General features: G+C 35.7%; 1 protein-coding gene across 1 annotated transcript; it reads right to left on the bottom strand.

Annotated features, from left to right (window-relative positions):
* Nucleotides 1-5,939: 5,939 nt before the first annotated feature.
* On the bottom strand, nucleotides 5,940-25,605 carry LOC135771610 (sterile alpha motif domain-containing protein 3-like). Its single transcript, XM_073815455.1, has 13 exons — nucleotides 25,458-25,605; nucleotides 20,943-21,205; nucleotides 15,225-15,312; nucleotides 12,059-12,173; nucleotides 11,909-11,950; nucleotides 10,661-10,843; nucleotides 10,491-10,578; nucleotides 10,249-10,395; nucleotides 10,111-10,173; nucleotides 8,192-8,401; nucleotides 7,768-7,927; nucleotides 7,302-7,381; nucleotides 5,940-6,425 (listed from the first exon to the last, which is right to left on the bottom strand). The coding sequence occupies exons 1-13, from the start codon at nucleotides 25,603-25,605 to the stop codon at nucleotides 6,135-6,137; spliced, it is 1,878 nt and encodes a 625-aa protein (XP_073671556.1). The 3' UTR covers nucleotides 5,940-6,134.

Genomic DNA, 25,605 nt, shown 5'->3' with positions numbered 1-25,605 from the left:
TTAGAGAAAAACATTTCATAATGATATTTCAACCCATTTTAAATTCTTATTATCCAATGAAAGGATACATTTTAGTGATTTTTTAAAATTAAAATGATTGACAATGCAGATGAATTTTCGCAGCCTTATTTGATCATATTTACCAGGGTGCCAATATTTTTAGGCACAACTGTAAATACACACGTACCGGAATATCTGGATCACGGCCAATCAGAGAGAAAGCTCCGGCCTTTACTATCTCTGATTGGTTTAGACCACGACATGAACCTAATGTGTGTCTGTTGTTGAACCACAGGGAGTCTTTCAGAGTTGGAGAGACTTTTTATCCCTCGAAAGGCTGGACGCACTGGTTCAACCAATTTTTTTCCGCACTATTGAGAAATTAGGTCACATTCTAGAAACCCTAGAAGCCTCCCAGTTTTCATCAAAAATATCTATACATGTGTTGTGAAGACAATCGCAGCACTTGGGGGTTTAGAACGACACAGGGGTAAGTGATTTATGATAAAATTATACTTTTGGGGTGAACTAACCCTTTAAGCCTACATGTCTGTTCCACAATAAGTATTAAAGATAACTTGACTGAAAACCCAAAATAGGTGCTCACATGACAGTTAAAAATGTTAGAAATACAATAATAATTGAGGAGACATACCTGATGGAATAAAATCATCATCTTCATCAGTGCGATCTTCCTCTTTTGTGGGTTCAGTTTTGATTTCTGTGGGTTCAGTTTTGATTTCTGTGGGTTCAGTTTTGATTTCTATAGGTTCCGTTTTAATTTCTGTGGGCTCAGTTTTGATTTCTGTGGGTTCAGTTTTAATCTTCATCATGAGGTTCGTGCAGTCGATGAGTTTAACTGAACACATCTTCAGTTTGGTCTGCAGGATCTGCTGCTGTTCTCCAGCGTTACAGACAGAATCCAGAGACTCTGTGGAGGTTTGATCCTCCTGTAAGCTCTGTTTACTGTCACACACTGTAGTGTCCTGAGTGTCTGTGGGCTTTGACTCAGTATAACAGAGTAAAGTCAGACTGAGCTCGGAGTCCTGTGTGTGTCTGGATTTCTCTTCAGAGAGTTTAGAGTCCAGCAGTGGCTGTGGTGTGCGGCTCTGATCTCTGCTCATCCACACTGAATCCAGACTACCATCATCAGTCACATACACTGAAGATTCACAACAATCCACATCCTGACAACACACACAGACAGTAAGATTAGAAATGAGATGTTGTCTGATTCAGGTAAATAATGTTTAAGCTGTACAAACCTATCGATTCATTGCTAGATCTCCTCTTGACCTAAGCTTTGTCTCCAGTAACGCCACCTCTTTCTTCACCTGAGAGATTTCTGTGATGAAATCATCAATATATCCAGCATGGGCAGATTAGTTCCTACTGATTTACAGCACAGCACATCTCAACACTAAAATACACAGAGACAAGAGTCTGTTTACACTCAAGGAAACACGCATGAGAGAAAAACACTGAGGATACACAAACACATCACACGCGCGCTCTTTCTTTCTTTCTTTAGTGAGTTTATCTGCGGACTAAAGAGCTGCAGCGCCTCCTGCTGTACTGGAGACAGAAGACGCTCACTGCTTTACAATGGATTTAGCAAAACAAGTACCGGTATGCGTCTCTTTTATGGCCAGAAATAATTACGAAGTATTGTATAAAGTAATGACTAAATTAAAAGAAAGGGTGGGAAAATAATTGCTGAAGAATAAAGACAAAACATCAAGCTTGTAGGACAAATGGATTGTAATCAGATTAAAATTACAATCACAAACTTTTCACAATGTTGTATTTTCAATTAGGTAATGTTGCAAAACGTTAAAATACCTAATTAGCCTTTCGCCGAGCCCCGCCCCCCTTAGTTACTGTTGCTACTTCAGACAAACAAATGACCAGCGCGACAGATTGCCTTGACGGAAAGCGGTATACCCGTGCGTGTCAGTGACCTTTTTTTGATCATACCTCCGCGATATCCTCCAGATCAAGGCAAAAGGGGTTACAGTGTGCAATGTAGGTAGGGATATATTCAAAATATAAAAATACGCAATGAAGGAGACACGACTACTATAAAGGCTAATGCTTACCGGTCTCAAGCATAACATGAGAAACCACATAACAGGTGTTGTGTCGAACTCAGTTCACCCTGTTTCTCCCTTCAGTGTAGTGTTTTTTATAGCGTTTTAATCACGTTACATTTAGAAAGATTAAAGATTTGAATTGGTTATACTAAAAGGCAATAATATCATGTATTCTATAATACAATTTATTAAATATTTCATACATTTGAAATTTTTCTATTAAGGTATTTCTTTTAAAATACCTGTCTTTTTCTTTTTTTTCCTTTACTGGTTGTTTTAAAAATGTAATGTTTGCATACATAATAAATATATATTATACATATAATATGATTCATACTGTAAAAATAATTTACTTACCATTAAGAACAATACAGATACATTACAGAAATGCACAAATATACATCTCAGTAGCCATTAAAACTTTAATAAAAAAAACACTACACTGAAGGGAAAAATAGGGGGAACATAGGGGGAACAGACTTCGACACAACACCTGTTACTCAAATGCAACCAGCACAGCCTTGTGGACCAGTCATGCTCTTGCACTGCCGGGTAAGTTATCTTTCATATGGTCTATTAATGTATATTGCGAGTAGCTATTTTGTTAAAATACAAGGGTATCTTAGTTAGCTAAACGTACATGAATCATGGTTTATTTTCTTTGGTGATAACCAGAAGTACAAATAGGAAATTGCTTTGGCTTAAAAGTTGCAGAACAAATAATATAATAAATAAAAAGTATAATGTGATAAAATTGCACAGCATTTACGGGATTGTGAAACTCAGGGGTATGTTTTCCGTTCATAAAATGCTACATGAAAGATAAAAACAAATTATTTAAAGTTGATTGTTAGGGCGCTATGTTCAACTAATGTTGTGGAGCTGAAAGTCCCAACACAACAGCAGGTAATGTAGCTAGCGTTAGCTAACATGTTAACTATTGTTGGCTAAAGAAGTCACTAAACTTAGCTTAGAGAGTAGGTTAACATTCTGGCAATTATATTCATGGTAATCAGAACTTTAGGCCAATTTGTGTTCTTGCCTCTAGTTAGTAGATCTAGACAACACTGTAACTAGTTAACTGTAAGGCTTACCTTTGAGCAGACGAACATTTACAAAGCATCAATACATCACATTTAACTGGGAGTGGGGCCGTCCACACAGTTTTATCCAGCACTGTTCACGTTGTATTTTTGGGTTTGGGAATGAAAAGAACACAACTCCTCCATACAATCTCTCGGGGTAACTTATCTAGTGTCCGATTTACAAACGCCACGGCACGGACGTTAATGTTTGTTGGAGGCGCTCACATAGTAACGGTTGCTGTGATGTGTAATTGGACAATGGTCGTTTCGGGGGAGGGGCCGGCTAAAGGTCAATTGCCACGTTTTCTTTAGGTAGTAAAAAAACGTAAATCACATCTGTTCACTACAAAAACAAAACCAGACCAAAATGCAAAATTTGTGATATTTTTTCCCTGCTGAAAAAACAACAAAACCATTACAGAAAATTCGAATGGGTTCCATTAAAATACCAATAGGAATCATTAGCTTTTACCATTAAAACACTGTAGTGTGTTTTGTGCCATATTCCATTAGAACCAATAAAATTCCCAATAAAACCAATAGAATTTCTGTGATGGTGTCTATTGTTTTTTTTAGTAGGGTTAAGCAGTTAAAACTTCAAATCAGAACATCATGACCATACAACCAGGTGTTTACTTTGGTTTAAATGTATGTACGCACACAACAAAAATGCCCAGTATGCCCGATTACCACTCCAGTCCTGCCTACCATAATAAAACAAAACACTAATAAAGCTGAGATACATTTAAACGGTTTCATCGGACGCACGCAGAAACACGTCTGGTCGGAACTTTACTTCCGGTTTCGTTTTTTTAATGGTCTGACTAGTTGCTAAACTGATCCCTTGAACAAATCACTCGTCGAAAATAACAAATGTTTTGGTTTCCTAGGTAGTGTATGTGTTGTTTTTTGCTTGTTATATAAATAAACTACGTTTAAAGAACTTTGTTATTTATTCTTAGCGGAGTTTACCGGAAGTTACGTGCGGACCACGACAGCCGCTTGTTTATGTTGTTACTGCTGAAACGGTCTATAATGAGTGAAATTACTCCCACTGTAACAGTTTTTATTATAAGCAGAACAAAAATGTAGTTTATTTTAGGACATTTTCTTGATCTAGTTTTTAGACCAAAAATATCAAATTTAAGTGATTTTGTGCATAAAACAAGCAAAAAAAAATCTGAAAATGGGGTAAGCAAAAAAAAATCGTAAATTTTTTCTTAAACCCTAAATTCAAAAAAAATTCAAGAAAAAATTGCTTACCCAATTGGCAGATTTTTTTGCTTGTTTTATGAACAAAATCACTTAAATTTGATATTTCGGTCTAAAAACTAGATCAAGAAAAAGCATCTTAATTTAATAATTTTTTGATATTTTTAATGTAAACAAGACAAAAATACTAAGAACACTTATTCTTGAAAATAATTTTTTGCAGTGTATGACTGGTTCTTATATTTTTTTTTTACATAAATAATGAATTTCATTGTAATCATTGACTTAACGTGCTGCTGTTTTCTACAGTATGGTGCTTTGGCACTGTTCGGTTGAGCTGGTGTTGTAGGGACTGTTACATGTGCAGTTGACATTGTTGAGGGTTTTATGCTGAGTATTTTTGTGTTATTGATCGGCCTACACTTTGCCCATTTTTGATGCCCCATTATTCAATTGATGGACTCCGAATATAGCCCATAGAAACATTTACACATGATAACAAGCTTCAATAATCAGTTTTATTTGTTGATAATGATACAGGACCATTCAAATGCTATTTAGGTTCCCCTGTTTGCAGTGGGCCCAAAATGTGTCAAATCACATGCTCAATAGTTCCACCATGAGGACAAAGTTTGCCATTTTGACAATGGCAAAATGGTTTGCAACGTTTCATATGCAGTTTCTGTTTTTACCAGACTTAAACTGTCTGTAAACAGTTATTTTAAAATATTATTTTATAAATATTGAGTGGCTGAACATTTTGTTAGTATACTTTAAGGTCAATTTAACCAAAAACAATAAGCCTTTTACACAATGTATGTTACAAATGCATGTGTGGATAAATTTTCATTTTTAAGTGATTTAGATACATGTACCAATATTTTAAATGTACTTTTATCCATCATTTCTGTTAGCAGTTTAGGAGCATACTTTTGGGGACAATTTAAAAGAAATGTTCTTGTAAAGTTGCATTTTCATTGAAAAATTATAATTAACTTGGACCCTGAGGTAATGTCAGCTCATGTTAAATCTAAACAACAAAAAAATTTTTTATGAAAAATTATCTCATAATTCTGAGATAATTAAATCAATAATTCAGAAAAACAGAGCAAATACATTTTATTTCAAGAAAAAATGTATCTCAAAATTTTGAGATAATTAACTCGTTAATATTAACTCGTTATATAAATATTGCTTTATTAACTTTTACTTCGTGCCAAAACAATAACAACACAAAAGACACTAAATATGAATAAGAAAATTCATACATGGAACCCCAAATGGTTCTAAATAGAACCACTTTAATGGGTTCATTAAAAAGAACTCCAAATGGTTATTTAAATCAAAGTTAGATGGTTCTTTATTATTATGAGACATTTATTTTTGATAAAAAATAATAACCAATCCAGAAAATAGTTTATATTTAATAATTTTATATAGAGAATCTACATTTTAATCATATCTCTGTATTTTGTATCAGACATCAATACTTTAAATTGGTTTAAATATTTATATATATACACACACACACACACACACACACAATTTTTAATTTACATAAACTGTTTAATTAAACATTTAATTACACTACATTACACATTTGTTTAAATTACTTCCATTACGCATTTTCAATTTGTTTAAACAAAGATAAGATATTTACATTTATATGAAATGAGTAAAAGAAGAGATAATTCATAAAAAATTACAACATGTAGAAAGATGATGACAATTCACAGAATTACAATCACAGAAGTTGATTGTACATTTTTTGCACAGGTATTGGTGTTTTTTTCTCATGACGACATTTCAATTTAAGCATGTATTTTCGAATAAAAGTCATTGTGTGCTTAATGGCAACAGGGAAACGAACATTAAAAAGAAAATAAACTGCAAAGAGGCATTCCACCGCCTGTGTCATGTCAATGATGGCCTCTTTAATGATTGTCACATTGTCCATTACAATGCTGACACTTTCAGCTTTGAGGGGATCTGGAGAGCCGTTAAACACAATGGTTGGTGTGGGACCTTTGGGTTCCTGTAAAACAAACATTTAATCTTTTAAGTGCTTTTCACCAATTAATAGAAGCCATCAATTGTATTTAAAATGACCCCACAGATAAAGTATGACAACTAGGCAGGCAACATGCAAGAACCAACAAGACTAATAATAATTGATGTGGAGCTGTATACCAAATTATAGCAACTTCTCTGGGTAAATATTTACATTTTTCTCTCACTAACATCAGAAGATAAGTTTTAACATATAGGGGTGGTTTTCCAGACAGGGATTAGCTTAAGCCAGGACTAAGTCTTAGTTTAGTCAGGTAATATAACTAGATTTACCAAACATGCCTTACTAAAAACATTACTGGCATGCATTTTAAGGGCACTAATGTCAGTAGTGATGGTTTACTGTGCCCGAGGTTGAAGTGCTGCAAACTAAGTGCTCATCCACCATACAATATAGTTATATTTTATCCGCTTAGAAAATTGCCACGTTTTATTTTGTGCCACCATACTTACTCATGTAACTACTACTCATGTAACGGTCTTTAAATAGGAAAAACATGGAAGTGTTTGGTGGCTCCAAATTCACCCCTGTTTGGATCCTAAGGAAGGAATGGGGCTAGGCTAAATGTCAAAGGGGTGGTTTCCCGGACAGGGATTAGACTAGTCCTAGATTAACATAAATTTAAGATCTGTCCAAACTGAAAACAACTTGCACCGACATATCTTAAAATACATCAGTGCCCCTTTTTTGCTTCAAAATGCACACAAGTAATGTTTTTAGTAAGGCATGTTTGTTAAAACTAGTTATATTTTATAATTAAACTAAGGTCTAGTTCTGGCTTAAACTAATCCAACCCATAGTGCCTCAAATACTAATGAAATTACAGAAGACTATACTTACACTATTTGCACAGTAGAGGAAGCTGGCGTTTTCTTTAAATAATGCTGGCAATAAAATAAGTGCAGCATTCCTAACAAGACCTACAAAGATACAAATTATTGTACATTAGGTAAAAAAATAAATTAAAGGGACATTTTACACACTTTACGCTTCTCTTCAGCAGAACACACAAAAAAAAAGATTTTGAAAAATTAACAACGCTGGTAGCCATTTAATGTACACAAAACCAATGCAGGTCAATGGGCACCGTTGTTGTTCGATTACCATACTTGATCGAAATTTCTTCTGTTGTGTTCTGCTGAAGAAATTCAGTAAATGATAACAATTTTCATTTGTGGGTAAACTTTAATACTAACATTACTTCACATTTTGACTTATACAATTTATAGGTGCTAGAACCTTTACATTGACAATGCAGATAATGCTACTTTACATTGGGAAAAGAACAAGCTTATGATATAGTTACCTTCTGTGGTTTCCTCTGCTGTTGAGATGAGATTGGCATATAGTTTTTTTTGACTCCCTTCTTTGGCACTCCTGATGATGTTTGGGGCCATTTTATTTAAAGATGTCTCCATGTTCTGTACCAAGTCGGTTCCGAACCTCATTGTCATTTCATACAGAATCTTAAAACACAAAATCTTTTTTACTTCAGGTGCATATATCCAAATGACACACTTTCAAGTTCTTTAACGTCAACATTAACTTGAGGTTGCATCTGACCAGTGATGTATTTTCCGAAACAGAATGTTTAATAAGAAAAATAGTGAGCTTTCCATGGGATGCCCTTCTGCATTGTTGTACCAAATGAGCTTTAGGAATTCACAGAAATGTTATATACACCAACTTTTATTATCTGCCTGGCACAAAGTGTAACAGTGTTTACTCACAAGCTGTGGCACTCCAAGAAAAGGAAACTGCTCCATTACTTCAGATGCAGGCCTCTCCATCATCTGTACTCTTTGGAAAAGAGTGTGCTTCATCCGGTTCTTGACCTCAGAGTAATTGGGGTTGTTTTTACGCAACTCTAGGGTGATAGCATTAATGTGTTGCTGGAAACTTGTCTCATCCTCACCAATTACTTCCAGGTCCAACACAATCTGAGGTTGGAATTGTCACAGTATGTAAATATTTATCAGTCACAAAAACAAAATAGTAGTGATGCACCAAAATGAAAATTCTGGGCCGAAACCGAAATGTAGGATTCACTTGGCCGAAAACCGAAACAGAAGCCGAAAATGGCTTCTTTTAAAAACGTTAAAATGTTAAACTTTCCTCTGTATATTTATGTGTATATATATATATATATATATATATATATATATATATATATATATATATTTTTTTTTTTTTTTTTTTTTGTTTACTTCCCATCTATACATTAATGCTCTGTTTTGGGAGATATGAAGTACTTTTGTACCTGTTTGCCACTCAATTCCTCAACTACACCATTAGCTTGCCTGTGAAATATAAATTTTTTATGAAAAATTCACATAAATTGTGATCTAAATTTGATTTAAATTGTTTTTAGATATTGATCTAGATGTTATGTGTTGAATTCGACCATTTGGTGTTTAAAAAACACCAAATGTTTTATGGTTACTGTTTTATGGTTACTGTTTAGGAAATTAATCATTTTGACCAGCAATTGCCCATAGAGACCCATTCATTTCACTGAATGTTGCCAACTGCTCACATCACTACTTTAGTGAAACATTTTGTGAATTTATGTTTATATAAACATTAGAAAGGAAATTTAAAAATAAATATAATTTCAAATAGTAGAATTTTTTTTGTAGTTTTTGATGCATTTTGAAATGTTTGTTTTTACAAAATGCCACAGAAATTTGACTAAATGTAAGGGTGTTTGTCTGTGTGTGTGTGTGTGTCTCTGTCTGTCTGTCTGTGTTTGTGGGTGTCTTTATGTGCGTGTAAGTTTTACTGTGCCTTTGTGTGTTTGTGTGAGTCTGTGTTTGTGCGTGTATGTGTGTGGGCACGCACACACCTGTGTGAGCATTTTACATCTTTGTTTTGCATCTGTGGCTGTTTTTTGCCAAATTCTGTAAAAAATGCTCTCTGTGGCAGTCATACCTTTGTGTGTGTCTGTTTGTGTGTGTGTGTGTGTGTGTGTGTGTGATTGAGCATGTCTTTTCTGTATTGCATTTGTGCTCTAGTACCAGGCCTACTTTTCTGTGTCAACATTTTCAGATTTATTCTGGATGCATTGATATTATTTGTGAATAACAAGAATTTTTTTTTTTTGCATTTAAGATCGACCACAAGGGACTTATTTGGGTTAAGCAAACGTGGCAGTTTTTTTTTTAAGAAGATAATTAGCTTTTGGGCTTTAACGACAGTTCCTCTTTTCATTATGAACATGAGACGCTGCACTGATAAGTCTCTCACTGTCTTTGCTGGTGTTTGGGACAGATAAATACCTGTGTGCAATCTGTGCAAGTAGTGGTGTGCGCAGCTACGTTAATATGTCATGTAAGCTACACACGCGACAAATCAACTAAGCAATATGATGTGAGAGGGCTGTGTGTCATCGTGCACCAAACGACTCCTAATAAAAAACACAGACTTAACATTACAATGGGTTTCAGTGCTAAGAGAGCACTTGCTTTGTTAAAAAAAGTCACATCCCAATGACGAAAGCGTGCCCGGGCTCGGATCGATAAAAGTACAGTATGCGTGCGGGGGGGGGGGGGGACATTCATTTTTGGCCCGAAACCTATCTAGCCATTTTCGGCAAAATTTCGGTGCACCCCTACAAAATAGTTCATTTTGAAATATCAATCTGATATACCTCTGAACAAGCAGAATCATTGTATGCCATTCTGTCCAGTGGTTCTCTTCTACATTTTGCATTCTGAAATAATAAAGTCAACATGTTGTTAAGACATTTAATCTGCCTTCAACATGAAATTTATTGAACTGAACTTGCCTTTTGATGTTGATTCTGTGAGTCTGTTTGTCTGTCACTCTTTCTTTTGATCCCATACTTCTCCTTCATTTCCATGACGATTGATGAGCTAACCAAGGGAATCCTTTCCTTTTTAAACTTGTTTCTAAGGCATTCCAACAAGGTATCCTGTAGATACATACTTTCTTGTAAAAATTATTTTTTTCTGTGTGAAATTTTTTAGATATTTTCACAGCATTAAAAGAGCAGCAATGTGTGCATACATAACCAGAGCGGCTGCCATCCTTCAAAAATGGAAAGCGGGTAATCAAACTCCCCAAAACATATCCATAAATTTTATGACTTGGGTACCTAGAAATATAATAAAATATATGATTTTACTACCCAACAACCAACAAGTTAAAAATACAATACAAGAAATACAATACTGCACCAGGTGTGCTTGGTGATGCTGTCGAACAATACTTGAACTAGTAATGCACGGATGTGAGACTTGTCTTTCTTCTTAAAGCTAGGGTCCTTCCTCTGCAAAGCTGCTTGCAATTCAGGGGGAAAGACAGGCAGGTTGTATACTGCTGGCCAAGGTTGCGCAACAATTGGGTCACAGGGTTCTTGTCTGTAAACATGAATACAACGTTGAAGTCTTTTACACAGGATATTAGGCATGCACCGAAAGGAAAATTCTTGTCCGAAGCCGAAAAAAAAAAAACTAATGGGTCAACGTGCTGTACATTCTATATCGTTCATGTGTACTTTCATAACATTAGGCTACGTAAAGCATTTGAAAATAGTGTTTTCATTGCCTATTTCTGAAAACGTCTTAAGAACAACTTTCTCCAACTCAGCATTGTACATGTATCCAGAGATAAAGCGTGACCTCTATGAGAGATACTGTGCGCTGGATGGTGTTGCCATGTTGCCTTTTTTTCGAGTTCTGATTTGGGCTACTGTTTATACTGTCTCCGTGTTTTTTTCCCCTGTGGGTTAAAGATGAAAGGATTCGTTCATTACACTGTAAAACCTAACAATTAACTTAACTCAAACCATTTAAGTAAACTGGTTGCATTAGTTTTCAAACACATACATTTGAGTACTGTGAACTTAAACAAATTGAGTCATATGCAGTTATGCACTTATATTTAAGTTCACACTACTTAAATATAAGTGCATATTGCAGTTAAACAGTATTTAAATTTATGTGTTTTAAAACTTAAATGTCTAATGCAACCGGTTTACTTAAATGGTTTGAGTTCAGTTAACTTTTAGGTTTTACAGTGTAAATAGTCATTGGGATGCTTTTGGGCTAGTTTTGAATGTCCTTTAGGATGGTTTTGATACGCGAAGCTGGCAACCCTGGCTGTGTGCTTGCACAAATGTTGGGATTATATAGAATGAACATGTAAACAAACATTTTAATCAGATTGCAATGTTTAGAGTGCATGTAAACTGTATTGTTGTAACCTTCAATCGGATTAAATTCAGTCGGATTGACCAAATTTTGTGCATGTAAACATTGACACTGTATGTCAAACACGAGCAAAGGGGGAGAGAGAGATGGCGACAAGATTGACAGAGCCTAATTTTTTTCTATTTTCGGCCAAACATTCGGTGCATCCCTACAGGATATTCATTTTACTTGCCTCAGTACAGTCTATATGGACTTCAAAACAATGATACATACTGAATACAAGACCTCTGATGCACTTCAGTTCCAGTTTCCAAGCTGTTTGAAAAAATATATATTTATATTAAAATAAGATTTTAAGCTTAGTTAGCATACATTTGTTTTATATTTAACAACAACGTATAATATTTAACAGTACAAACTTACTTTTTTAACTTATTAAGCTCCTTCATAAATGTCACCTGATGTTTCATAAGAGGAAAAAGTCTTTCCACCATCCTTTCTGTGAGACCCAGCAGAGTCTCCCCATCAATTTGCTGCTCTGTAAAAAAAATAATAATTTTATATTTCAAAGAAATATTTAGTGTCATCAAGCACATGTGTGTCAAGAGGATGAAATTATTTTTCTTCCCCTGGCTGCACCACATTTCACTCCTTCTGATCCTCTAATTTGAAAGCATGGTAATTTCTTTCAAATGTTTTTGGTATCCACAGCTTGCCAAATATCATCAAAGCACCCCTGAACAGCAAAACCTTTGCAATCTTTATAAAAATTGGGATGTCCTCATCCACAACATCTGCACAGGGTTGCTGCAGGTTTCACCAAGTCAAATTTAAAACTTTTTAATACCATTATGAGTGAAATTTAAGACCAACGCGACACAATGATCTCAGAAATTCTCAAAACATTATATTTTTATTATTTCATTTTTTTTTTTTTTTGACAAATAAAATCCACTAATATGGGAAGATCAGTATGGTCAGCTGCTGATATGTGCCTTGTTAACATGTTTTACACTTTCTCCACAAATACGTTATATGCATAAATATGCACTATACCGCCATCGCATTTATTCGCCTCTCTAATTTCACAATAATTAAATGAAAATGAAATTTACCATTAAAAGGCTGTTTGTGGTTTGTTGTGCGTTTCAAACAAGGCCGTTTCTAAATCTGAAGGCTGTAGCCTCCAGAGGTCACATTTGTAGGCTGCATATGTCATCAAGATTAGCAGATTAAAGTCAAGGGAGTAACCGCGCATGGAGCAGTGAGGTAAACAAAAGCTTCCTAAGTGAAAACTGTAACACTAAAGTTGACTCGTTGTTGGTGGCTCGGGACTCGACGGACTGACTGTTTAAGTTGATTTTTAATAAAGCAGTGTTGATTTTTTTTAACTCTGTGTCCTCTGATTCAGAACCTGGAAAATGCTCGGGTAAGCCACGGGCTAGTTGGTTAAATTAACACAGAAAAGATTTTTGCTTTTACAAAACTGCATTAAAGGTTTGTTTTTCGTCAAAGCTACATTATACAGTCAGATCACAACACATGAAATATAGCTTATGGCATGAATTGCATGGATTATTATAGCCTACATTTGTTTCCTCTTTAAAAAATAATGATTAAAAACTGGATTGAAGTGCGATTCAGTGACGCGCGAAGTGCAGAACTTTTCTTTTTAGAGACCCGCCCATCAAACACTTTCTTCCTCCATCACTGATTAGTTCTACAGCATTTTAAATTACTATTTTTTTTGCGGACAATGCTTTTCGGGAATAAACGGAGGTAAGAAATTTAAGACTTGGGTTAATTAAATTTAAGACCTAGGATGAAAATCTGGCTGTTTTTAAGACTTTTTATGGCCTTACATTGAACTTTTTGAATTTTAGACTTTTTAAGACCCGGCGGAAACCCTGTCTGCAATTTAACTGTCTCCAACACAGTATTTCACGTTGTTGACCGTAAAGCCTGATTTATAGTCGTGCGTAGGTTCTACGCTGTAAATACGATGTAGGCTATCCGTAGCCTGTGCGTAGCTCTGCGTAGCCTGACGCGCACCTCACAAAAATTTAAACAGCGCGTCAGATCTACGCGGACCTCCCCTCCCGTCAGGTAAAAAAACTGCGTCATAGGTATTTCCGTTTGTGACGGTGAAAACAAAGATGAGCCAAGTTGAGGAGTTATTTAACTCAAACTGCATCAAAAGTCGCTGTTTATTTACTTCCATCATTGCTGGTCTTCTCAAATTATACACAAGTTGCTGTTTCTTCTTCGTTTGTGGGTTAACTTGCTAAGCTGCTGCTTCTTAGACGTTTAAGCTGCTACTGTGGTTACACGCGTGGTTTCTGCCTACCAGCAGTCTGCGAGTGTGTTTGCACATCGACACGGACGAGGACGCAAAAGTATAAATGAAAACCGACGCGGAACCTATGCATGACTATAACGAGCCTTAAAGGGAGCTAAACACACCAAGCCTCTCTTCACCTGAATATCCTCTGCTCACTTCTTCCAATCACACCTTTTTGCACCTCCAGTGGTAATGCTCGAAAAGGTACTGCCTGATGCAGGGAATCCAGCAAAGTTAGTTCCCAGCACTGTCTTAACTGGTGCCTCTTTGCAAGGGTGTAGCTGAGATTCTTGAAGTTACATGTGTTGTGGGCTAATTGCTTGAAGTATTGATGCTTTCCCTCAAATCTCATGCAACACAGCTGTTTCAATGGCCCAAACTTTAGTATCTGTTGTGGATAATGGATGAGGTAGTGTAGTTTGGGAGTGAAAGTCTCAGGAAATACAACCTGGAAGGAGAATTCTCCTATCTGAAGGCTTAGGAAAGGAATGATTTTCCTTTGGATGTTGGGGGACAAAATCACATCTCCTATATCTCTACACTGTAAAAACATTCCGTAGAAATTGCAGCTGGGTTGCCGGTAATTTACTGTATATTTGAATTTATGTTTTTAACTGGCAATATTTTGTTCAAAGTTAAATGAACATTAAACATTTACAAGTCTTTGTCTTTACAGAGTAAAACTAAAAAAACAGCATCAAGCAAAACATTCTGGGAAACAAAATCTGAAGCCAAAAACAGAAAAAGGTTGATGATGATTTCTGGTTCCCAGAATGCTTTGCATGAGGCTGTTATTGTATAGTTTTAATCTGTAAAGATAAAGACTTGTTAATATTTAAAATGTATTTAACTTTGAACAAACTCTTGCCAGTAAATAACATAAATGTAAATCTACGGTAAATTACCGGCAACCCAGCTGCAATAACATTGTAATTTCTACAGATTTTTTTTACAGTGTACACTTCAGGTAAATGTCCCAATGCACCTCACCTTCAGGTATGTAATGTCCAATGAGAAATGGCAAAATCCTGAAGAGGCACCAGACCTGAGCAGCAGACCCTGGTAGTGTGTTTTGCTTTAACACACTATGCTTGCAACAGTTTTTTAACTTCTAAAACAGCCCTCAATGTTACAGGTAACACTAAAATCTGCTTGGTGGTTATGTTGCAATTGCAGGTGAGTTAGATACTTCGTGAGTTGAAACTTTACAATATCACAAAATGAGCATTTGTAAATGTTCATGTTCACCTCTGAAAGTTTCTTTTGCATCAATAAGGTTTATATTCTGAAGCCATTGACACGTGTCGTCTACTGTCCATTTGTCAACCATGGTTATCTGGGGGGGAAGAAGAAATGCATAAATAACACTCCAACTACGCATAAGTTGCCAGCCAGCACCAGCATTTTTTATGATTTTCCCAAAAGTTTATTGCCTTCCAAAAAAAATTCTTGTTTAAATATATAAGCATACAATATATATAGCAAGCAAGCAAGCAACTTTATTTATATAGCTATATACTATCACGATAGTTAGCTGTATCGATATTTTTGCACAGCCCTACTCAGGCACGTGCACAGATAGGGCTCAACCTGTGCAGAACACATGCCCTTTTTGTCCTTACACTCCGAAGTGCCCTTTTTTGGAGGTGTTTTATTATTATTATTTTATAAATATAAATTAATGCTATTGTTAAACATTTACCTCTGTCTGTGTGTTTTACAAATATATTTATCAAATAAAATTATTAAAAAACTAAATATTTTTGGATCCGCTCAAACTGTCTGTCAAACATCTTAACTCCGCCCCCTGAGTGCAGCGAGCTTTAAGTTCCACAGCAGTCAGAGGCAGCTGAACGTCTTGCAACGGTAAATAAGTATCTTGTTGTTTGAGTACAATGCTGTCTTATTACGAAAGAAACACTAGTATGTGTATATAACGGCGCATCTTTTATAAATTTGAGCAGAGCCGAATTATCCATAGACGGGATTGGTCGAGTGGGCAATCAGGGGGCACTAAGAGCTCCAAACTGCGACCAAATTGAGTTTTTGACAAAGCGCGAGCGGTTTATAAACAAGAGTTCACCCATGTGAAGGGCACCCGTGACAACAATACGGAATGCACGGTCGGGTTTTACCGCTTTTTTTGCATGACGCGTCTCAATCGTTAAACTAAAGTCAACACATCTCACGCGAGAAGACGCGCCCGCGCGGGTAAATGTCTAGCCTTAACACCAAAAACATATCAGATTAGAAAGGTCTTAGACATCAGATGCCCAGTTGGGAAAACTGGATAGAGACGAAAAACGTGTAAAGGATACAAGTATGTACATTATATTGCCCTGTCACTCATTACAGTATGCAATCTGGATATAATTTATTGTATATGCATGTATCTTATGCATTGAATTAGTCAAGGGAGTTGTATGATTGTTGTATGATTATTTGGTTCATAACTTTTTATTCTGAAATCAACTGCATAGAGTTAAGTCTACTTAGTATTTAGTATATTTTTTAGTAATGCAGTTATTTGCACCTTCAAAAGACCAAGGTTCCTGGTCCTCAGCACAGTTTTTGCCAGGTAGGCAGAGATACATGTTGAATATGCTAATGGTATGGCTATAGTATAGTATAATCTCCTATTTTGATCTTTAATCTCCTATTTCCCCTCTTCTCAATCACATATCAATCACACAAACATGTTAACCAAATAATAAAAATTAGCTTATACAACCAAACAGAATACCTTTTTTTCTTCAAACATATTTTAATGTAACTTTATGTAAGCAGAGGAAAAAATTTAAATTAATATATTCTACAATTAAATAAGAGCGAGTTCACAAGAGCACTTCACAAACACATGACTACAAATAGGCCTAATACAGACAAACACCCAGGATGTAAATTGTTAAAGCCAACTTAAAAGGGCAGATATCGTTTGCACTGTATAATGCCAAGCTATCATAAAATGTCATTTTTCATTCATTAATAGTGATTTTTTACAATCATTAATAGCGAATAAATATAAAGCTATTAAGATGATTATTAAGTGATATTTATTTGGAGGGGGTGCCCTTTTTCAGTTTCAGCACATGCCCCTGAAAAGGTCTGTGCACGGCCCTGGCCCTACTTTTAACACAATAAAACTATGGTCAATTTTCGTATGGGAAGTACAGTGGATCATAATGTGTTATGAATTGTTCAATTCACTATATTCCATTGCAGTTAAATTGTCTCCTGTAGGCTGTGTATGAATCAACAGTGAATATTTACATATATTTTAATATTTGGTGCGGATCATTACTGTGTCTATCTTATATCGTGTCGATCCAAACGCTTCCGTCTCGAATCTCGCCTCCTTATAACACAGATGTCTTATTGTTCTTGGCCATTTCATTTAAAATGACAAGAAATTAAATTTTTTTTACTTAATTCATTATAACTCTGAGCAAAATTACCAGAGATTTCTTAACCGACGGCTGACAAAGCCCATCAGTACCAGCAGTATTTTTAAATGAGGTAAATATTGTACATTTAGCTTCTAATATCACTATTTAACGCAGGGGCTACTCTAACAAAAATAAATATTAACAAATTATACTAAATATTTCAGTAATATGGTTTCAAAAATGTAGAAAGTTTACTTACCTCAGAATACAAACAAGCAGAAATGCTGGGCTCCTCAGTTTGAAAAAATAAACTGTTATGTCTCAAGGCGCATCCTCGCCCATCCACCAATAGGAATTTAAGGATGTGCAACACACATATACGCCACCAGAGGGCATTTTTGCGATTATTTGTTTTTAATGCCCCCTTCAGGTTAAGATTAAACATTAATAATATGGAATGTACAAATTAAAGAAAACACATGGTTTTCACCAAAATGGAAAACTATTAGGAAGTGTAAGTTTCATGTTGTGTAGGTCTGTAATTATTGAGTAATCTTTAGTTTACACGTCAGTCACAAAGCATGAATTATAGAACCATTTTAATAAAAAGGTTCTTTGGCCTTCAAGGGTTCTACATAGAACCATTTTTTTTTTTGACAAACTGTACTGTTGCTGCAACCTGAGCAACCTCCTAGCTGCTACAAGCACACTCTGAAAGTGGCAGTGGAGAGTAGGAAACACAGCCCCGCCCCGCCCCTCCCCCTGCCTGCAGAAGAGTGTCTGATGAGCTGCAAGTCATTTTTACATGGTGTTGCTTTAATAGTTCTGTTGCACCAAACTTTAAACTTGTTTAAAAATAATCAGGTTTACATTAAACTAATTAATGATCCAGGTTTAATTTTACAGTAAAACTAGATTATATTTAATCATTTTGCTCTATTACTTTACACTTTGTTTTAAATCTCAGTTAGGGATTAACTTCAAACTTGTACGCGCTTCTCCTCTGAATGAAGAGACACACAGCAGCGCTTCATAACAAATGCGTAGGCATATCTTGTTCATTATATCACACTATCTGAGCTTTACAATATTTCCTGCCACACTGCTCTGTTAATCAATACAATAGATTGTTTTAATAGATTGTCAAATGTTTTTATTTGAATCAGCCCTTTATATTACCGATGTATGTAGTGATTTTCAGGGAACTACACTAACCTTTTCGACTGGTGGCACTTGCGCTACCAACTTTTTCAGTTACTGGCGCAAAATATGATTTGGTCGCACATATTTTTTTCAAGTTATATTAAGGCGCTCTGGATAATAATGAACAATAATGAAACTGTATTGCATACAGATATGCTTTTTATTTTACTTGCCATCTTTTAAACCACATGCCTTCTTGTTTTCTTAAACGTTGCAGTGTTTCCCACAGATCTGAAATTTACTTGGTGGTGGTAGCCGGTGAAAAGGGCAATTATTACCCACTGACAAATTATGGTCTACTATACATGTGACGAAGAACTAATAATGTGTGACACAACACAATACTTTGATTTAATGAAAATTAATATTAATTTCACATTATATTTCATCAATCTAACCACCCCAAACTTTCTTTGCCATTAACAAAGCTGACACTGTTTGTCAATCACCACGAAAACACTTACTGTTTTTGCACTGATATATGAAGCAATTAGACCCCTTTAATCAAACTCAATATAATACAATACTATGTATAGTATATTAATAGACAGTGCAGGTCTATGTGACTGATGTTATGACTGATGTTATAATGGTAATAATTTCTATTAGATAGAGCAGAAGCAGTAAAAGTGCCTATCTTTCTATTTCTCTCTTGCAGATTTAAAAAGCTTAATCCACTCATTATTTCAGATTTAAAAGTCTACTTGCTGTCCCGGTGACAGACTTTACATTGCTTTGCTCGTTCAGTGCAATTGGCTTGACATTAGCATTGCTTTTTGCTACAATCTCTGTCAAAACTTAATATGGATATGGTTTCAGAAAAGATATGGTTTATTAATAATAAGATTATTAAAAAAATGTGAGAAAGAAAATGCAGCGCTTGGTCGTAACAAGAACCATCGCCATAGAAACCGAAGGCACGCTGAATCTGCACTCGAACTTTAGCGCGGTAGCGCTCATGGCCGTTTTCCGATCGACTCGGGTTATAAACACAACATTAATCAGACTTGGGACCCAAAGTAATTAAACTAGGACCTAACCAGACCCGACAGACCATTAAAAATATAAACCCGGAACCATACGGTAACGGGTCCCGTGCCTCAGTGAAGAAAGACCTCTGCTCAAGTTCAGAAACATGGAAGACACTGCGCTTGCGTCGCGTTGCACCTAATTCATTGAGAAACAGCTGAGCACGCAAACGCACACTGATAAGGAGAGACACGACGTGTCACGCAAAATGAAGCCAATGTGTTGATGGCTCAGAGCACGTTATAAAACGTATTCTTAAAATCCACATTTCTGTTTTAATAAATGCTCATAGTAAATCATAACATATTGTCTAAAACATTAGGTAGCACATTTGCGACCCATTAAAAATTAGGGTCGCAACGGCAGTTCAAAAGGTCGCATATGCGACCATTTTGGTCGCAGTGTAGCTCCCTGATTTTTCTTTAATAGAACAATTACCTTTGCCTGCATAAACAGTTTATTTCCAACAATGATGAAGGGTTTAATAAAGTTTTAATCTAAGATTTGTTAATCTGTGTTTAAATTAAAGTGGTGCAACACAACTCGAATTAAAATTAAACTGAGATCAACAAACCCTACATTAGCTCTAAACTTTAAGCTTAATTTAATCCTTGTTGGTGCAACCCACCCTGAGTGTACTTCCATGGGTAATGAGTGTATTAAAGTGACAACAGAGTCAAAAAACAACACTTTCATAGAAAAAAATAATACTATGGAAGTAAATGTGGCTCGCAAGTGGCTTGATTTCGAACTTTCCTCAAAATGTCTTCCTTCATGTTCATCAGAACAAAGAAATTCATACATGTTTGTAACATGACAGTAAATGATGACTAAAATTAAATTTTTTCATGAACTATCCCTTTAAGAACATCATCCATATCCATAACCTTAAATAAAACTCTAGAAAGTTTGAAATATAAGTGCTTTAAGTAATTTTTCGTCCTCCATAATAAAGTACTTTTAGATCAATCTGAAAAAAACAGCACTGTTTCATTTCATTTGTATGTTTGTTCTGTTGTATTTATCCGCGATAGATAGAGTTTCTCTTTAATGTGAGTATTCTGGCTTTTTTTAATGAACGTGAATCCCTAAAGGTTTTGTGACATTCACTGCACTGATACGGTCTCTCATTGGTGTGTAAAAACACATATGTCTTCAAAACACGTTTACAGCTAAATCTCTTCTCACAGTGAGGACACTCGTAAGGTTTTTCTCCTGTGTGAATTCTCTGATGAACTTTACGATTTTGTTTGGTTTTGAAGTATTTTCCACATTCATTGCAATAGAACGGCTTTTCATCGCTGTGTGTCCTCATGTGATCATTTAGATTAGATGAAGAGATACAAACCTTCCCACACTGCTCACAGTAAAACTGCTTCTTCTTCTCTCTGTGGTCTTCTGAATGAAGTTTCTTCTCTTGTAAGGTAGTAAAGCTGATCTCAGATCTGGTGAAGAGTTTCTGTTCTGTGTGTTTTCTCTCATGTCTCTCTAAATGTCTCTGTGAACTGAATGTCTTTCCACAGGTGATGCAGGAAAGAGTTTGTGCTGTCAGTCGCTCTTTTGATGTTGAGGACGTTATTTCTATATCCAAACATGAATCACTCTTCACATCTGAAAGAAACAAGAAACAATTCTTAACTCTTATTTACACAAAGAAGGATGAAGAATTGAGATTCTGTATCTTTTTCTAGATTCACACATATAGACAGAAGACAGATGTCAGTCCTGTTATTACAGCTGGGTCACTGGTGTTGGTATATGTGAAGTGAGGGTTCGGAGCGCATGTCGAGAATTAATGGGGGTGCCAGATGAAGCCTTGATTCAGGGCTTGTGTTGTTTATGTAGAAATCACGTAACCAATGACAAAAGACGCCTTGAGTATCGAAACTGGATAAAGGATGGTGGCTGTTTGTTTTAGTGTCAGATAGCCGTCAGGAGTAGTAAAAGCATGTGTTGCAGAGTTCATTATTAGTAGTAGTAGTAGATTATATTTAAGCAATATCGCTAGAGAAGGACAGTGATATGTGCCAGAGGCAATCACACCCGTGATGATATTGAGCTATATCATACAACTACGAGAGCAATTTTGCTTTTATATAACGGCTCGACAGCACACATTTGAAAAAAGAACACTAGAAAACAACAACAGAATGATTTTAAAAGCCTCTTTGTTGGGGAACTTCTTTCTTCCACCCCAGATTTGAAGACCAGAATGACAGGTAACACTTTTGGCTGTTGTGAATCTCATAATAACTCAATAGAAGGAATAGCCATTTCTTAATATTACTGTTTCTTGGTCACAAAGTGTAGTTTTAAGATTAGTCGAGAATATGTAAGTATAATATTCAAATCTGCAGTCGAACAGTAAAGATAGCGCCTATTTGAACATTTGCTTAGAAAGATTTGGACAAGACCCAAATGCACAAGAGGACGTCAGTGTTCACTCACCCCGCTGACCACAGCCTGATCTGGGCTACATCCCTGACAGGGATTCCCTGGCTCTGATGTTGACCCTGTCTGTGTTTGATGGTCAAAAATAAGATCAAACCAGCAGTATTTGGTGTCATGAAACTATTCCTTTTTTTATTCATACTTAGTGCATTTTGTTTTGGGGCGGGGTAAAATTTATGAAAACTATATTTATATACTAATGCTTTCCATTTCATCTTAACATGGTACGAGCACTCGCTTTATTATTACTGGACTTTGTTCTTGTCAGTAGTACTACACAAAACAGAATAATTAAAGGTATAGCAGAAAATGTTCTTTTTCCGGGTGGATCATCAAAACTATTGGTCATCCCAGTCGTCAATCATTCTGGTGATATGTTGACTTAAGGCCGTCGTATGTGGATGATTCTCACGAAACCATTAAAACACCATGGCACTAATGATTTTAGCTTTAAAATGTGTAATATAGTAACATTAAAAAGCATCAGAATTAACACAATACTGTGTTCTACCTTGCACAATGTGTGATTTCAACGTAAGAATTTATAATTGTAAATTTTATCTCATTTTCTGCTGAAATTTTCATTACCGCAATGTGTCCGGCTGTGTTTGAACATGCGTTATGTTGTAATTTAATCAAATTAACACAAAAATATTAAGAAAAAATAAATAAATGGATGTTTTGCTAGACTACTTTAGATGACAGAAATTTTTTTTACTGAATATTCATGTATAATAATAATGAAGAAAAATTAGGAAAATGATGACTCTTGCTCTTTCTCTCTCTCTCTCTCTCTCTGTGCTCATGCAGCAGCCGGCCGGTCTCTCGCGTGCAGAGGTCTCTAGGTGTGCAAGGAGCTGCGGCGCAAAATAAAGAGTTCTTCTCGCACATAATGCTAATAGTTGTAAAGTTTTCTGAACTTTAAGCAAGCTAAGACAAAACTCGCGTTTAGGGACACATGCGCGAGGATTGTAGTTTGACACGCCATTTGCTTTTAAAAAACATATTGGATCGGAAAGATGAGAAAGAAACGCAAATGTTAAGGTCTAATAAAAAGTAAAGGTCGTCAAGACCTTAAAACAGACTTCATGATCATCACATAATTTCATATGTCATATTTATAATATCTAGAGCTTCGTCTCTCATATAGCCTACCTGCCTGTAGTTTTTGCATATATTTATACCTGTTCATTTTACATATAGCCTATTTTTAATGTAATGTATGCATACATACAAAATACAATGAAGGCATCATATAGCTTCAATAGTCTATAAAATTAATAACTCAATTATAAACAAGATTCTGTCTTAGCCAGACTTAAAGGGGACATTCCAGACTTTTTCCATGTTTAAGTGCTATAATCGGGTCCCCAGTGCTTCTACCAACCCAGAAAACATGAACGATAGCAACCCTGTAACTTTGTTTTGGTATGGCTCTCTCTGCAAGCATGTGAATATATAGGTCATTCGGATTTCGCTCCCCCCATGACGTAGGTAGGGGACCTTATTATAATGATACCACCCCTTCAACTGTGCTATCCAACCATGAACGGCCTCACGAGTGTGATAGACAGAGAGAAAGAATGATTGACAGCACGACGCGTTTGTATTCCCTCAAACACAAACAGGAGCCTACAATCTTATAATTTGTAGTTTTAATAGTCTTTCTAAAGATTGAATTAACGTTCTAAAGGATTCGCTTTCAAGTGTGTTGTTTAATATGTTTCTCTGAAGTTTATATGAATGAACACGAGAATTAATGCACTGCACGAGACCGAGTGAGAGAACAACGCATATTCATAAGCATAAATATGTTTAAAGGAATAGTCTACCCTTTTGCCATATTAAACTATGTTATTACCTCAACCTAGAGGAATACATACATACCAATCTTTTTTCAATGGGTGCACTGTACAGCGCGTTGTGAATGTGTTAGCATTTAGCCTAGCCCCATTCATTCCTATGGTACCAAAAAAATGTTTTCTTTTGTGGCACCATACTTACTGGTATAACTCCTCATGTAACAGTCTTTAAATAGGGAAAACACGGAAGTGTTTGGTGGCTTCCCTGTTTGGTACCATAGGAATAATTGGTTCTAGGCTAAATGCTAACACATTCACGACGCGCTGTACAGTGCATGCATTGAAAAAAGATAAATATGTATTAATTCGTCTAAGTTGAGTTAATAACTAGTTTAATATGGCAAAATGGTAGACTATTCCTTTAATGTTTCTCTGAAGTTTCAAATGAATACGAGGAGTTACAAGACAGAGAGTGAGAGACTGACAGAAACGCGAATGTGTTCAATATGTGTACACAATAAACTCAAGTAACAAAAGAGAAGGATCCGCACACCAAAAAGCTCCCTTTAATTAATTTATTTGGAGTGACGTTTCGGGTCTCTACAACCCTTCCTCAGACTAACCAATAAACAATAAACTTAAACATGTCATTTGATCTGTTTCTCTAGCTGGCAGCATGACCCCTAAAAGTCTTTATTTTTATTCCACAATGTTCCCCAACTGCTTATAAACATGTATTTAGTATGCATAAAACAGATGATTGACTTTTTAAACTTGTTCAAATATATAATGCTGAACATCTCTTACTAACTTTTTTCGTGACAGAATCTCCCTCTGTCTTGACTACAGCGCAAGCACTTGAGACTCCGCCCACCTGAGCAGCTCGTTTAGATTTAAAGGGATACACACAAAACTGTGCATTTTTGCTCAGCCCCATAATGTGCCTATTTTAACATGCCACAATAAATTACCTATAGGCTATTTCGAGCTAAAACTTCACATATGTACTCTGGGGACATCAAAGATTTATTTAATATCTTAAAAACGTCTTGTGGAATGTACGCTTTAATCTGTTGTTATCTTCTGGTCATTTTCACTTTAACATTATTAACTTTAAATTGCTCATATTTTAAAACTGCGGCGAGCATTTTGTTAAAAGCTAGAGTGAGTGGCACATTTCTGTACATTTTTAAGTGATTTGATAAAATTATATTTTTGGGGTGAACTAACCCTTTAACCCATTTACTCATAAAACCTATGCTATTCTAAGATAAATACCCTGATCTCCTGAGGGTTTTCAGAAAAAATACTAAGAATTGTCAACGTCTACCAAAAACTTAATATCTAAGCCTCTGCAGCACAGAAACATGAAATAATAGATGTAATGTTTCGGCATGCAGCATCAGGACCAAATGCCTGTTGCTCAATAAGTACTAAAGATATCCTAAAAACTCATTTAAAATATTAGTACTTACATTTCTTGATTTTTTGATTAGTGAGTTTGAGACTGAACACCCAAAATAGGTGCTCACATGACATAAAATTGTAAAAATACAACAATAATTAAGGAGACATACCTGATGGAATAAAATCATCATCTTCATCAGTGCGATCTTCCTCTTCTGGGGGTTCAGGTTTGATTTCTGTGGGTTCAGTTTTGATTTCTGAGAGATCTGAGTCCTGTGTGTGTCTGGATTTCTCTTCAGAGAGTTTAGAGTCCAGCAGTGGCTGTGGTGTGCGGCTCTGATCTCTGCTCAT

The sequence above is a fragment of the Paramisgurnus dabryanus genome, chromosome 8 (assembly GCF_030506205.2).
Source record: "Paramisgurnus dabryanus chromosome 8, PD_genome_1.1, whole genome shotgun sequence".
NCBI classification, from domain to species: Eukaryota; Metazoa; Chordata; class Actinopteri; order Cypriniformes; family Cobitidae; genus Paramisgurnus; species Paramisgurnus dabryanus.
This window is presented reverse-complemented; position numbering and strand designations above follow the sequence as displayed.